Source organism: Perca fluviatilis, chromosome 7 (genome assembly GCF_010015445.1).
Source record: "Perca fluviatilis chromosome 7, GENO_Pfluv_1.0, whole genome shotgun sequence".
NCBI classification, from domain to species: domain Eukaryota; kingdom Metazoa; phylum Chordata; class Actinopteri; order Perciformes; family Percidae; genus Perca; species Perca fluviatilis.
The window spans coordinates 18774105-18790036 of NC_053118.1; the positions used below are offsets into that span (position 1 = coordinate 18774105).

Consider the following 15932-nt stretch of genomic DNA (forward strand, 5'->3'; position numbering starts at 1 on the left):
TATTATATAGTTGGTTTTTTTAATCCTTTGAAATTTCAATCTCATAGGTGCCCTCCTATTTAAATGTCATGGCCTTTAAACATTTTTTTATTCTTGTAAGTCATGCACAAATCATACAATCACAAGCTTTTTTTTATTACTGCATTTATTACATATTACCACACCCCCCAAAACTGTGTTGGTTTATACACAATCATATTACATTCTAACATCAAGCGTATGTGTACAATGTCCTTAAGAGGGGCATCTTTTCCCATGTTGCCCTCCTGTTTTTACACAATCCTACAAATTAAAAAACATAAACACACACATAAAGTGACATTGAAATGATATTTAATGTTAATCAGACACAATAAATCATATTGACATAAGCCTTAAACCAACAGTGAAGCATTCCTGAAGTAAACCCACCAGTATTTATATAAGTCGGAATATGTGTCGGCATGTTTGCCGTCCATTGGCTAGCAGATTGGGATTGGACATCATGGATCACTGAAAACAAGTGTAAGATGAAGTATTTTATGTAACATCATTTTAATTTAAGACTCGTCATTTAAGAGCAAAAAAGGAAAACCACAACTTCAGCTCCATCACCGGTGAGAAAGATAAATTAAAAGTGTAAAAAGCATGAAGACAATGAATTACATCTTAAACTGTATAACTGTTGTTTTATTTTTAGCACACATACCATTCATTTACTCACCTTTGAATCTTTTAATTGTTTGAATTAAAACATTTCTCCAGAGAACACAATGTTCCAGTAATGCTGCAGTTTGTCTCATTAAAGATGATAAAAACACCAGATAAAAAGATGAGTCAACAAAGGACTGTTGCATTTTAAAGACCATCACATGCTGTCAATACACATTTTTTGTTCTTAAGGCCCTCACGTCTACTAATGACGTCCAACCCAGTGTGTAATATAGAAAACTTGTGAGGAGTTTATAGATGAGTTACAAGATGTATTTATATATTACCACATGTAAAATTAGCTTTTTATCAGTCTGTGTCTTTTAAGGGAAATACCAAAGTTAACCACATTTCCTTTTGAGGAAATCAACACTGGAAATTTTCATTCCTAAATTTCACAGCTTTACTGTTCAGGCATATTTCCATGTCATGACTTATTACTGCTATTTTGGTTGCAATTCTAATACATTTGTAAACTGAAAAGATACAGAAATGTACCTATACGAATAAAATCCACCTCTCTAAGTTAGCAGGTAACATTTAAGAATACAAATATTACATCACGCGACTCTTAGAGCAGTATAAAGTAGTGTAAAATATTGTTATAAAGTATAGATAAGCATTCTTGTACTTGAGTCTGTCACATAAGAGAAATTACAGTATAGAGATGCATGAAAAAATAACTCCACAGTTTGGAAATAGTCTGACAGACAAACCCTGGTAGGACAACAGACTCTCCGCTATGATGTTAAGGCAGAGCCAAGTATGCAGGACGCAGATACAACCAAGCTATTGCTCACCAAAATAGAAGCAGAAAAAGTAGACTGTGGTTAGCTTCACTAATATCCTCCTCTAACATTTAGATCACTGTGGACAAGCAATGACCTCCATGTATTGTTTGGTACAGTCCTTACATTTGATGTCACACTACAAGTAATAACTTCATCTCTAAATAGGAAACTGAGTCAGAAAAGAAAAGAGAAGTTTCAGCTGCAGCACAGATGGCGCAGGAAGTGAATTGGCAAACATGTTGAGAAAGAGTAAACATAATGTATCATTTCACTGAACCCAATCTTTGTCAAGGGAAGTTATACATAGAAGATTACATGAATCGATTCCACAGAAAACAAAACATTAAAAGGTTTTTCTTTTTAAACTTGATCAAACTGTGCTAAATCCTTGGTATCATTTCCTGCATCACTCAGTGGTACAGTTCAGCACTGGCATTGGCAGGCTAACAGCTCTGAGCCTCAGGGTTAATTGTACTGCAACATATAAACAATTAAAAAACAACCATGAAAAACAACATGAGGATCCTATATCATGTAAGACAATTGTCCTAAATAAAAATAATTTTGCTGGCTGTTGCTCACCAGGCCATGTAGCAGGTAATTTGGGCTCTCAGCTCTACCTCTTTTATTTCTCTTTTTAAATGTAAGCCTCCATTGCTTGAATTCAAGTTCCAATTCATTTTGTCTCTTTTTGTGTTTGTATTTATGCTGCATTGCCAGGTTTCCCTTGAAAAACAGATTTAAGAAGAAAAAAAAACAAGAACGTCAATACAATGCAATTCTGCAAAGCCCCACATTGTTTTTCGTTTTTTCTTTTAAATTCTCACTTTTTACAATACCTACAATATCTGATAACCATGGCAAAGCTAGGGAAAGAATATGGGATGGTTAATGTTCACTAACTATAATGCTTGGTTAAGGTCAGGGAAAGATTATAGTTTCCATTAAAAGGTTAACATCAATTGCAGTTCACACTTGCAGGCCACATTTATAAAATGAATAATATTGGTTAAGAAATATTAAAGCCCTTGTTCTGAGCAATAATAAACTTTACATTATCAATGGGAACATATTCAGTGTATTAATTAAAGGCCAAATAAACAACTTTAATATAGCAATATGAAATAATATAAATATATAGCTGCTATTTGTAACTCCAAATAGCCTAAACTTAAAGCCATGGGAAATTGGCCCCTGGACACAGACATGTTTAAGCCCCCCATCTCTCCTATAATAGGACCAGGAAACCCAGACTGAAAGAGACACCAAACAACTAGGAACGATGCAGCTGCATTGTCTTTCTGGTCCCAACAAATGCTGCTGCTTTAAAGCTTGTGACTAGACAGTATGTCCACAATCTCTACAACGCTGGTGAGGAAAATGCTATCATGACTTAACAGGCACGATTTTCTCTATAAAAATATGTTAGGAACCAAGAAATCTCATATTTTATAAACCATTCCTGGGTTGTGTCTCACAATTTCTGCAATTAGCTCAGCCTTGACATATCCGTGTTACATACATGTTTGATTACTCTTAATTTGTATACAGTATCAGTCGCCTAATAACAACACATCCTGCACAAGTCACACCTTTCACATTTCCTCTTTAGCTGTATATATTTGTATCTTTGAACACATGCACCCATACAGATTGTATTTACTCATGTATCAACTATAACAATCTGACAAAGTGAAAATATGTTGTGGGTGCTGAGGTCAATGTGGAAAACTACGGTGGCCCTGAAGTGCAAATCACGACAGCAAATAGGAAAACACGACAACAAATCACAAAACACAACGGCAAATAGGAAAACAAAACGGCAAATATGAAAACACTTCAACAAATCATAAAGCACAACGGCAAATAAAAAAAAATATGAAAACACTTCAACAAATCCCAAAAACACAACGGCAAATAGGAAAAACAAACGGCAAATATGAAAACACTTCAACAAATCATAAAGCATAACGGCAAATAGGAAAACACTTTAACAAATCCCAAAACACAACGGCAAATAGGAAAACAAAACGGCAAATATGAAAACACTTCAACAAATCATAAAGCAACAACGGAAATGGGAAAACACTCTCAAAAATCATAGAGAACAACGGCAAATAGGAAAACACTTTAACAAATCCCAAAACACAATGACATTAACTTCTACCGGAAAAGGTAGGGCCTATCTAGGAGAGGACTGACCCTCCTGATTGGACAGACGGACTGTCTGTCTTTCGCGCTCCCAAATCACCCACAATCCTGTGCGCGCGGCTTTGCCGGCTCGTTAAAAAAACAACAATGGCGGACCTAAGCGGGGCATCCATGGTTGGAGCGGCATCGCTGATGGCACAAGTATCATTTAAATGTGAGTATATTTAGTGTTTGCAGTACATGTGTTATCACAGTTAATGTGTTACATCAATGTAAAGCTTAACGCTTTAATGCTGGTACAAATTGCAGTTATAATTAGGTAGATACACCCCGAGCTAACGTTAAGCTAACTGAACCTATCAACTAGCTAACATTTAGGCTGTTAGCTAGCTGGGTTGCTGTCTTTAAGCCATTTGTGTTCGTAAAGTTTAATGTCCGGTGGCATTTTCATCTGTTTTTATAAGCCGTTACTGTATATGCGTAACGTTAGCAGAGATTTAGAAATCGGTGTGTTTATCAGTTGTAGCTGCAGGATGTCTATTGTTATTCGGGGCACAGGGAAAGTAAAAATAAATCGCTATTTTGTACCAGTAAAAAGGCTCAAAATATCACCAAACTTCAACGGTAGCATAATGAGGGTCCCTACATGTTAACAGAAGCATTGAGAACTTTTGTAAGTGTACAGACAGTTTATTGAACGAAGAGCTGTGGGAGCTCCGTGAAAGGGCTAAGATAGAGCGAGGGTAGTCAATGCCGCAACACAGCGTCGTACTTTGGGGAACTGGTGGCGTACCTGTGGACATTGTGAAGCTATGGCCACCGGACAGGAGTCTCCCTGCTTGTCTTTTGCTTTCCCTCTCCTCCTCATGTCTCCCTTCTGGTGATGCTAGGGCAGCCTCCGTTTGTTCCTTAGTCCCCTGTTAAAAGACAGCAAACACAAGAAAAAGATATTTACCGTTATGAATGCTATACTGGAACGTTATACTTGTTACATGGGAAACTACTACTTTCATTTAACGTTGCTAGTGAAGTTTAAGGAAAATTCCGGCGCAAAACGAACCTAGGGGTTACTAACAGATGTGTACCCACTCTGTCGTTCTGTGGGACATGTTTTCATCCTAATCGAATGTGTTTGTAGCTTGAAAGAAGCTAGTGCGGACCGCTGATTAGCTTACAACGCTAGTATTCGGGGCACAGGGAAAGTAAAAACAAATCGATATTTTGTACCATTAAAAATGCTCATATCATTCAAGTTAAACGGTGGCATAATAAGGGTCCCTACATGTTAACAGAAGCATTTGTAAGGGCTACGAGAGAGAGAGTGAGCTACCAGTAGTAGCTAGTAGGTAAGTACAGCCCTGTTTATCAGAGGGGAAATCTTCAGACTGTACAAAACACTCTTGGCTGTTGCGACGCAACAGGTCCCACTCCATGCAACACAGACACTCCTGTCCGGTGGCCATAGCTTCACAATGTCCGCAGGTACGCCACCAGTTCCCCAAAGTACGACGCTGTGTTGCGGCATTGACTACCCTCGCTCTATCTTAGCCCTTTCACGGAGCTCCCGCAGATCTTCATTCAATAAACTGTCTGTACACTTACAAAAGTTCTCAATGCTTCTGTTAACATGTAGGGACCCTCATTATGCTACCGTTGAAGTTTGGTGATATTTTGAGCCTTTTTACTGGTACAAAATAGCGATTTATTTTTACTTTCCCTGTGCCCCGAATAACAATAGACATCCTGCAGCTACAACTGATAAACACACCGATTTCTAAATCTCTGCTAACGTTACGCATATACAGTAACGGCTTATAAAAACAGATGAAAATGCCACCGGACATTAAACTTTACGAACACAAATGGCTTAAAGACAGCAACCCAGCTAGCTAACAGCCTAAATGTTAGCTAGTTGATAGGTTCAGTTAGCTTAACGTTAGCTCGGGATGTATCTACCTAATTATAACTGCAATTTGTACCAGCATTAAAGCGTAAAGCCTTTACATTGATGTAACACATTAACTGTGATACACATGCACGTACGCAAACACTAAATATACTCACATTTAAATGATACTTGTGCCATCAGCGATGCCGCTCCAACCATGGATGCCCCGCTTAGGTCCGCCATTGTTGTTTTTTTAATGAGCCGGCAAAGCCGCGCGCACAGGATTGTGGGTGATTTGGGAGCGCGAAAGACAGACAGTCCGTCTGTCCAATCAGGAGGGTCAGTCCTCTCCTAGATAGGCCCTACCTTTTCCGGTAGAAGTTAATGTCATTGTGTTTTGGGATTTGTTAAAGTGTTTTCCTATTTGCCGTTGTGCTTTATGATTTGTTGAAGTGTTTTCATATTTGCCGTTTTGTTTTCCTATTTGCCGTTGTGTTTTGGGATTTGTTTAAGTGTTTTCATATTTGCCGTTGTGCTTTATGATTTGTTGAAGTGTTTTCATATTTGCCGTTTTGTTTTCCTATTTGCCGTTGTGCTTTATGATTTGTTGAAGTGTTTTCACATTTGCCGTTGTGCTTTATGATTTGTTGAAGTGTTTTCATATTTGCCGTTTTGTTTTCCTATTTGCCGTTGTGCTTTATGATTTGTTGAAGTGTTTTCACATTTGCCGTTGTGCTTTATGATTTGTTGAAGTGTTTTCATATTTGCCGTTTTGTTTTCCTATTTGCCGTTGTGTTTTGGGATTTGTTAAAGTGTTTTCCTATTTGCCGTTGTGCTTTATGATTTGTTGAAGTGTTTTCATATTTGCCGTTTTGTTTTCCTATTTGCCGTTGTGTTTTGGGATTTGTTGAAGTGTTTTCACATTTGCCGTTGTGCTTTATGATTTGTTGAAGTGTTTTCATATTTGCCGTTTTGTTTTCCTATTTGCCGTTGTGCTTTATGATTTGTTGAAGTGTTTTCACATTTGCCGTTGTGCTTTATGATTTGTTGAAGTGTTTTCATATTTGCCGTTTTGTTTTCCTATTTGCCGTTGTGTTTTGTGATTTGTTGTCGTGTTTTCCTATTTGCTGTCGTGATTTGCACTTCAGGGCCACCGTAGAAACCCCTTGTGTAGCTTGAAAGTGTGTTGATGGTAAATTGACAGGAAGGCAAAGAGGAAGCTTGTCACTATCTCAGCTGTTAGTACAGACACACACCAAACACTGCCCTGTTCTAACCTTACAAGCCTCAGACCTTAAATGATCATCAACTTAAACACAAATTATCTTTGGGAGAAACGGTATTCATCATTAACAACCCTATAGAGGTTGATTAAAATACTTATTATACATTTGTTTTCTTTATTCCTTTGAAATTTCAACAATATGGGTGCCCTAATATTTAAATTACTTGGCCTTTAAAACATTTTTGTTCTAGTAGCCTATACATTTAAAACAAAAAAATATCAATCATACAATAAACAATCTTTTTTATAACTACATTTATTTCATATAACCGCACCCCCAAAACTGTGTTGGTTTATACACAATCATATTGAAATTACTTTCAATCTGTGAGGGTGCATGTGTTCAACATACAAATACATGTATATACAGCTAAAGAGGACATTTGAAAAGTGTGACTTATTAGGTGACTGATACTGAGACCTATGACTTTAAATTAATTGCTGGTTTCTGCTTTTATTCTCCCATTTTTATGCTTTTACCCTGTAGCACTTAGAAATTTGTTTTAAATGTAAAGTGTGTTATACATAAAATGTATTATTATGATTATTATTATTATTATTCTATGGGAACCTTACAGTACAAAACAAAAGTTGTCTGTCCAAAATTGTTACAGAGGCCAGCTAGATAATTGTCATACAGCAGCTCTCTCTCTCTCACAAAGACATTTGACAGACAAGTTTTGCAGAAGGCACAATCAATCTTGTCAAGCTCTGACCAGCGACTCTTGGAGGAATTCATTCCTCTTCCCTCTGGGTGGAGAAAGGCAAAAACAGACGGGTACACATTTTCTTTTGTCCCTTGTGCAATTATAGCTTCTTTTTCTTTTATTTATCTTGCACAACTCTTTTTTAGAAGTCACATTTCCAGACAATCTCAAGAGATTTAATTTGACTGTGTTCACTTTTAAGTGATGAAATTGTTCTTAATCAATCTGCTGATTGTGTGCTGCTAAAATGTTTCATGCCTTGTCTATCGTGTTTAAAAAACAAATTGTTTTGTGGTTGGTTTTTGTACTGCTAACTGCAGATCAAATTTCCCCTTGAGAGACAATAAAGAACTCTTAACTCTGAACAATGTTCTTAAGGGGGGCATCTTTCCCCATCTTGCCCTCCTCTTTTTACACAATCACATACATTAAAAACCGTAAACACACACATAAAGTGACATTGAAATGATATTTAATGTAAATCAGACACAATAAATCATATTGACAGAAGGCTTAAACCAACAGTAAAGCATTTCTGAAGTAAACCCACCAGATGTGCACTGGTAAAAAACTGAGCATGAGAGTAATTTCTGCTTCTTCAAATTACATTACAGTGTGCAGTGACAGGTTAATTAATTAACTAACTGATTGTGTTTCATAATTCCCAGTGTAGACATACATTTCCCTTTCACTTATCAACATCTGTATGGAGAGTAAACTTGTACAAATGTAGCAGTTGTAAGGCATTATCGGAAATCAGAAAATAAGAACAGGGTTTATTGCCACAATAAATTTCACGTGGAATTTTGCCTTGGTGATTGGTGCATACATAAACTAACAAACATATTAAACAATATGAAACATAAACATTGAACTACAGATTTAAAATGTCTTGATAAATGGGACATTAATTCCTTTACCGTGCAGAACAAAAGGTGATATTTAGGTCATGTACTGAGCTCACGTCATGTGGAGATAATCATGGAGCTCGTCGCCCGCTTCCCTCCTCTGTACAGCACTGTGCAGCTTAAAGGCATGTTGGAGTCGGTGGTTTGAGGGACAAAGGTCAGGGTTGACTCTGTTTCCCACTGCCATGTATTCAGCTTCTTTGATCGGCTAGAGACGCTTCCAGGATGGCTCCAGGAGAATCGAGGGAGAATCGTTGGGCAGGAGTGAGACACAGAGCAGGAGGCAGTTATTTTTTCATATACCCTCACAGACATAGTTGGAGGCTCTGGGTTGCCTAGGGAGTTGAAATATAATAGCAACATGACACAATGATACAAAAATGTCATTTCTTTCCTTAAAAATGATTAAAATAATCTATGATACTCACTTTGAACATCAATGGTCACTGTGTTTGGGTAGGAGAAGCTTTTGTATTGTGGCATTTCAATCCTGAAGTAGAAAGGGCCAACATCGGTCGGCCTGACAGCATCCAGCAGCATGGTGCAGTTGCGTCCCTGCAGTTTTCCTACAAACTGGGTTCGTTTTTTGTACTCCTCAGTCAGTTTCCATTTGGGGATATTGGTTGAGACGATAGTTTTCCCTTTCATCCAGAAACCTTTCCACCTGGTCAGGATCCGCTTTGATACGGGCTTGGGGTAAGTGTAGATGCAGGGAATAACCACACAGGAGCCCTGCAGGACAGGAATATTTGTCGGCATGTTTGCTATCCATTGGCTGGCAGATTGGGACTGGACATCATGGATCACTGAAAACAAGAGAGAATATGGATGTATCATTGTGTAAGATGAAGTATTTTATTATTTTATGCAAGTTCATTTTAATTTAGACTCACCATTTAACAGCAGAAAGGAAAACCACAACTTCAGCTCCATCACTGGCGAAAAAGAGAAATTTAAAGTTTACAAAGCATAAAGGCAATGAATTACGTCTTAAACTGTACTGTGTGTCTGTTGGTGTAGTTTAGCACACATACCAATTCTTTACTCACCTCTGAATCCTTTTAACGTCTGTTTGAATACGCCTTCACTAACAGTGCTTGTGAGATTTGTGCAGTGTCTTTGGATGTCATACTGTATTCATAGTCTATATTCACTCTTTAAAATTGCAATTGTTACTAAATGTTTTACAAAGCGTTGAGCTCATAATGGGGGTCAGTGTTTAAACAGCTACAGCAGAAGCCTAGAAGACGGATGTTGTTGCAATATGTAATTACTTTCTTGTTTGTCCTCTGTTTAACATGTTCTGTTACTTTTTTCACCAACAAATGAATACAGAAAGAAATTCCAGAGAACACAATGTTCCCGTAATGCTGCAGTTTGTCTCACTGAAGATGATAAAAACACCAGATAAGATGAGTCAACAAAGGACTGTTGCATTTTAAAGACCATCACATGCTGTCAATACACATTTTTTGTTCTTAAAGCCCTCACGTCTACTAATGACGTCCAACCCAGTGTGTAATATAGAAAACTTGTGAGGAGTTTATAGAGGAGTTACAAGATGTATTTATATATTACCACTCTTAAAATTTGCTTTTTATCAGTCTGTGTTTTTAAGGGAAATACCAAAGTTAACCACATTTCCTTTTGAGAAAATCAACACTGGAAATTTTCATTCCTAAATTTCACAGCCTTGCTGTTCAGGCATATTTCATGGCAGTCAAATGAAGTCAAACCTCACAGAGAAGAAATGACATCACATAAAAAAGGAGACAGTGGCAACATTAGCGGTTTCAATAATATCCTCTTTATTTGTTTAGCCAGTTCAATCAGCATTTATTTATATAGCACTTTACAGCAACCAGCGGGTATCCAAAGTGCTTTACTTCAGGAACCAAGAATAACAGTTGGCTGCTATTAGTTCAGTTTTATAGACCACAATGCTGCAGAAGAAAAGTAGGCTATGTAGATCGCTGTGGACAAGCAATGACCTCCATGTATTGTTTCGTGCCGTCCTTACATTTAATGTCACACTACAAGTAATAACTTCATGTCTAAATAGGAAACTGAATCAGAAAAGAAAAGAGAAGTTTCAGCTCCAGCACAGAAGTGAATTGTCAAACATGTTGAGAAAGACTAGAAAACGTGATGTATCATTCCACTGAACCCAAAGTTTGTTAAGTGAAGTTGTACATAGAAGTTAACATGAATCGATTCCACAAAAAACAAAACTCCAGTCAGGAGATGTTACAAACAACTTGATAAAACAGATGTGTTAAATGCTTGGTATCATTTCCTCAGTGGTGCAGTTCAGCACTAACATTGGCAAGCTAACAGCTCTGACCCTCAGGGTTTATTGTACTGCAACCAGAGATGGCAAAAGTACTCACTTCCCGTACTTAAGTAGAAGTACAGATACTTGTGTTAAAAAATACTCTGGTAAAAGTAGAAGTACTGATTTAACTTCTTTACTTAAGTAAAAGTAACAAAGTACAGGCTTTGAAATGTACTTAAAGTATAAAAGTAAAAGTAGCCTTGCGAATGACAACCACTTTTTATGCAAAGCTACCTGGACCACACACGTTACTAGAGTGCAAGCTGAGAAACTTCAGTGGACATAAAAACCAGGCTCTTTATATGCCATTGTCTACATTTTAAATGGATGTCTGCCAAACATCACATATATGATTATTGTGACAGAGACTGGGACTCCAGCTTAATAAGATTCAATTCAAATTCAATTGTGATTCTGTGAGAATTCACAGATCCAGTTTCTCTTTTTTAATCGTCCCCTTAACATTTAAAGGAATCTACATGTATGTGTGTGTGCTCAAATATAGAAAGAAAATAAAGGATACAATATGAATTACTAAACATAGATTAATTAAGAAGTTCCCCATACTTTTAGAGTTACACAGCACATTGGCCAGGAGTCATACCTGATGCCTCCTAGCCTATCTCAAACATCTCTCTCAGATAAGGCCAGGGATGATTGGGAATGTCTTGCTGCTTGTCTGCCTAATCTCTGGGATCTCCGTTTTCTTCATTTTCAATCATGTCGCCGTCCATACTACTAGTGCTAACGTTACCACCATCATGCTGCAATTATTTGTTGCAAATGAATGCAGAATGCGGCCGAATCTGTCGAGTCGTCTTGTAGTGGTGCGTTACATGCAACGTAGTCTACAGTATATTCCCATCCAATTAGATTGAATTCAGTATTGATCACGTGAAAAATAATAACGGTAACTCCAGTGAAATTATTTGAAATTTGCTATTGAGGACTAGATTAGGACCGTATTTAAAGCTGATGCTGGTTTCAAATTTCGCCCCCCAGGTGTGTCTGTAAAACACGGACAACTTCTCTCTTTTGATGCTTGGGAATGACGTTGCGTGTAGCAACGTGAAACCTAGCTAACAGGTGAAGAACACAAACAACTAAATCACTAACTAACCTACTTTAACTGTGCAGGAACTATAGACCAATACAACAACAGGCTTACATTAACTGACAACATAAGTTATACGACTTAGAGTTCTCAAGGACGCACACACACGATCTCAACTGATTATCCTCCGGACAGCAGTCTCTTTTTCTTTTTTTCTCACTTTTTTCTGTGTGGCGCACGCGCCCGCTCGCGGTGTGAGGCGCGTGTCCGCGCTATTCTCCGACATTACGACCTCTTGTACAAAACTAAAGTAACGAGCCAATTTTTAAAATGTAAGGAGTAGAAAGTACCGATATTCGTGTTAAAATGTAAGGAGTAAAAGTAAAAAGTCGCCACAAAAAAAAATAGTAAAGTAAAGTAGAAATATCCGAAAAATCTACTTAAGTACAGTAACGAAGTATTTGTACTTCGTTACTTCCCATCTCTGACTGCAACATATAAACAATAAAAAAAAAAAACAACCAGAGGATCCTATGTCATGTAAGGTAAGGCAATAGGCTTAGATAAAAAAAAATTGTTTAACTTGTGTTATATTTTAATTGATTTACTATCATCCCTTTTGGTCATGACAATGTTATGCTCACAGCTACATGGGGACATTGCTAGCCTTTAATATGGGCCATGGAGCAGGTAAGTTTGACTCCCAGCTCTACCTTTTTTATTTCTCTTTTGAAATATAAGCCCCCATTGCTTGATTTTAAGTTCTTATTCATTTGTTGTCTTTTTGTGATGCAGCTTTTCTGCTATTTTTCATAATCCACATTTCCATATATATTGTCTGTGTGATCCATACGTTGATCCATCTGACCTGGTATGGCCTGCAAAGACAGAAGTCTGGTTACATTGAAGGTATCCTGTGGAGTTTTAGATTTAGGCCATCTTCTTAGTATAATAAAACCCAACTGAGTGGGGGGTATTGTACCTCAATGTTGATGTAGACAGGTTCATCAATGGCCTTCACTTCAGAAAGTGTATTGTTGTCTTGTTTTATGCAAGATTCTTCTCTGAAAAGACAAAAGAGACTTGTTTAGATTCTTATTCAAAGAAACAGGCAATCAGACGTGTCATTGTGTCTGCAATTCACATGCACATATCTGGTAGAATCTTTTTTTTGGTGAGTCTAGTATTAAACTTTGTTTCTTGTACTGCTCATGCATATAGACACTGAAACAATAGCATCCAAATTCTAATTTGATTTCACAATCGTACCATGAAACAAACCTTTTGGCTTGGTTTGATGATGCTCGGCTAACATTTTCATAATATCCAGATTCCTCCCTGGTAAAAGATTGTGACCTGTGAAAATAAGTTAAACTATATCAGCCTATCATCTATTTATCATAAAGATATTTTATTTTACAAAACATACCCATTTAAAGATGCATTTTACATGAAACAAAATACCTCTTTAAATTGCATAGTCCTTTTGCACATCAAACAATTGGTTTTCAAACAAATCATATATGTACATGCCTTAAGCTCACATTTAAGGTGAGCAAAGAGAAACTTTTCCCTTCAGCAGATGAATGTAGAAATCTACCTAGCCTTCTAATGTCAAACTGCACATACATCCTTCTGCACAGCGAACATCAAAACATCCAAGTGAAGTAACACTTTTTGTTGTGTGGGACTGCACATGATTTACATAAGAAAAACACAAGGCTCAGTCATGAAACAAACAAATTACAACCGAGCTAAAGTGAAGTTACCTTCTTTTTTTTATGCGAAAGACGACTGCAGCGACAACAATAATGAGCAGAAGTGCAGCGACTGGAACAAAGATAGCCGTATACAGTGAAGCCTCCCTGGTCATGCCCCCTGTGGTGACAACTGCCATGTCTGCTGTGAACAGGGATGTTATCAATGAAGGAAGATTAATTACAGATGTTTACATATTAAATGTTAGTCTGAAACTGTCCTAAGAATCTAAATGTGTAAACTCACTTGTTGTTGCTTCATATTTGGGTGATGGTTCTGATTTCAAATCTGAAAAAAGAAGTTTACATTTGAATTAAATTTTACCCTAGTCTTTTGTTATAACGAATGGAGAAATAATATACAGCCAATTAGCAAATTGAGGTGTACAGAAAGAAATTATTTAACCTGAATGAGATAATACAATCTGAGAGGATACACTTTACCTGGCTTAAGACTGACTGGTTTACCACCTGGCTCTGTGGGAGAAACATGTAAGGTATTATATAAATTTCCCTTTACTCAAACAAATGTATATATGCTGTATATGTGTGTGTATTTATTTATTTATTTATAAATGTTTTATTGAAATTCTTACCAGACACATGAATGGTGACAGTATCTTTCCAGAAACTGTAATTGTTTTTTGCAATAACTCTCACATAGATATTTGGCACATACTCCGAGATGTTAAAGATCTCAAGGGTGCAGTCACCTTTGGTTTTATTTCCAGTGAGTTTGGTCTTTCCTCTGTACTTCTCAAGCACAAATGTGTCATTTGGGTGAAAAACAAATGCATTTGAGTCTTTGTCGAAGATATTAAGGTTATGTTTTACCCCGCTCTTTTTCCAGTGAACTTGAACCTTTTCAGTGTGGTATTTGAGTGGATAGGTAAAGGAACACGGTATAGTCACGTTTGAACCCAATGTTGCATGAATGATTCTGTCGACACTAACAGACCAGTCGTCACCTGTGTTTAAAACCAAACCAGAATTCATATTTATTAAAGTACATACTTCATGAGATAAAATTCAAAACACACAACAACTTATTATGACACCCACCTTTTGAATTAGAGACCAGGATAAATATGAGACTAAGATCAATCAGGCCTGGCAGCTTCATCTGATCCAAGAAAGACACTTTTAGGTTAACTGACATAATCCTGAACTCAGTGAGAGAACTCAGTGAGAGAACTCAGTTTTACAGCGATATCTATAACACCTGGGAGCCTACATGCTACAAAGTTCTAGAATTAAACTGCCTGTATTCTGCGTAAATTCAATACTCACTGTGAGAGGGACCCAGAAGAGGTTGTAGGGCTTCGTTGTGCTTTGTCAATATGTATTACATCTTAACAATGATGTGACATTGTTGGGTGTGTTTCCTGTTTCCTTCAGTGTGAGTTGACAAAAAAAGGAAGTTTGGACAGAAAAGTGAAGAACAAAATGACTTTCTCATTGGGTTTGGGAGGAAATATTATACAAGTATGCATCAAAAATCTTGAGGGCAAACACTGCGACTAATACAAATGGTGTACAGTGAATGTGTGATGGGTAGAAATTATATTTACTTGAAGCTTAAGCGTATATTTTTTTAACCTGAGTCACCAACAATTCTTTTTTACACTCAAAACAATAACTCAGACGTGTGGAGATACTGAGAAAGTCTTGTCACATTAGCATAGCCTAATATGTGTGGGATTTCACACATGATGGCGTTGTCCATGGCGTTGTCCATCAGTATACAAATAGTAAAGTGGTATCTCTGCTCCATAGACAAAATTTCAGTATTGAAATAATGGCAATTATCTGGGTTAAATAATATCTTCACATTTCTTTAAACCTAATACAATCCTGACATGCTCATGCGTAAATTGATGGCAGTACTGGTTGCTATAATTGTTCCTCCTTTACTTGTTACTTCAAAGTTACAGTGTCTTTAGCACCAACTTCCCTCTTTGTATTACACCCCTCTGCTGCACAGTCCATGAAACCACAAAGGAGGGATTTCATCATACTAAAGAGACAGACACCCAGTTGATTTGTCTAAAGCCTCATACATCATTAGCTTCAGTTAAACTTGAATGCATTGACCGTGGACTTTGTGCCCAATCATTTCCATTTAATCACTGTAGGAAGGGAAGAAAGAGGATTACAGTGATCAATAACCATGTTTATGTGCATAATCCCAGTAGGCCAGTTATAAAATAGACTTGACAAAATGTGAAAATTGCAGAAATGTTATTTTGAGCTTGTATGTGTCTCTTGCTGCTAAGAAAAATCCTGATTCATTAGGATTATCAGGGATCATGGACTATATTTTGGTAGTTGGAGATATCAAAGCTTTAGTTTAGAGTTTAGTTGTT

At 37.1% G+C, this 15932-nt stretch overlaps 2 protein-coding genes and 1 long non-coding RNA gene across 7 annotated transcripts; all 3 read right to left on the reverse strand.

Annotated features, from left to right (window-relative positions):
- Window positions 1-158: 158 nt before the first annotated feature.
- LOC120562825 lies at window positions 159-1603 on the reverse strand. The gene is made up of 3 exons (XR_005639853.1): window positions 1491-1603; window positions 412-492; window positions 159-282 (listed from the first exon to the last, which is right to left on the reverse strand). It is a non-coding gene; the product is annotated as an uncharacterized LOC120562825 (long non-coding RNA).
- Window positions 1604-7967: 6364 nt separating this feature from the next.
- On the reverse strand, window positions 7968-9777 carry LOC120562804 (myelin-associated glycoprotein-like). Of its 2 annotated transcripts, none has more exons than XM_039806706.1 (4): window positions 9455-9777; window positions 9314-9355; window positions 8849-9226; window positions 7968-8755 (listed from the first exon to the last, which is right to left on the reverse strand). In XM_039806706.1, the coding sequence occupies exons 2-4, from the start codon at window positions 9351-9353 to the stop codon at window positions 8478-8480; spliced, it is 696 nt and encodes a 231-aa protein (XP_039662640.1). In that variant the 5' UTR covers window positions 9354-9355; window positions 9455-9777; the 3' UTR covers window positions 7968-8477. The 2 variants fall into 2 exon arrangements, with proteins under 2 accessions (XP_039662640.1, XP_039662638.1); XM_039806704.1 differs by having other exon boundaries at window positions 9470-9763.
- Window positions 9778-12260: 2483 nt separating this feature from the next.
- On the reverse strand, window positions 12261-14945 carry LOC120562047. 4 transcript variants are annotated; one of them, XM_039805487.1, is made up of 9 exons: window positions 14857-14945; window positions 14629-14689; window positions 14163-14534; window positions 14011-14043; window positions 13814-13855; window positions 13579-13711; window positions 13091-13165; window positions 12792-12873; window positions 12261-12687 (listed from the first exon to the last, which is right to left on the reverse strand). In XM_039805487.1, exons 2-9 carry the CDS (start codon window positions 14687-14689, stop codon window positions 12613-12615), a joined length of 873 nt encoding a protein of 290 aa, XP_039661421.1. In that variant the 5' UTR covers window positions 14857-14945; the 3' UTR covers window positions 12261-12612. The 4 variants fall into 4 exon arrangements, 3 of the variants coding, with proteins under 3 accessions (XP_039661421.1, XP_039661420.1, XP_039661419.1); XR_005639681.1 differs by lacking the exon at window positions 14857-14945 and having other exon boundaries at window positions 13079-13165; window positions 14629-14849; XM_039805486.1 differs by lacking the exon at window positions 14857-14945 and having other exon boundaries at window positions 13579-13708; window positions 14629-14849.
- Between the last annotated feature and the right edge of the window lie 987 nt (window positions 14946-15932).

Coding starts and splice junctions, on each gene's coding strand:
- LOC120562804 (XM_039806706.1), bottom strand. CDS start 9,353: ATGGAGCTGAAGTTGTGGTTTTCCTTTCTGCTGTTAAATG. Junction 9,227..9,313: donor TTCCTTTCTGCTGTTAAATG/GTGAGTCTAAAT, acceptor TCTTGTTTTCAG/TGATCCATGATGTCCAGTCC. Junction 8,756..8,848: donor AGTGACCATTGATGTTCAAA/GTGAGTATCATA, acceptor TCAACTCCCTAG/GCAACCCAGAGCCTCCAACT.
- LOC120562047 (XM_039805485.1), bottom strand. CDS start 14,725: ATGTCAGTTAACCTAAAAGTGTCTTTCTTGGATCAGATGAAGCTGCCA. Junction 13,856..14,010: donor ACCAGTCAGTCTTAAGCCAG/GTAAAGTGTATC, acceptor TTCTTTTTTCAG/ATTTGAAATCAGAACCATCA. Junction 12,874..13,090: donor TCATCAAACCAAGCCAAAAG/GTTTGTTTCATG, acceptor TTGTCTTTTCAG/AGAAGAATCTTGCATAAAAC.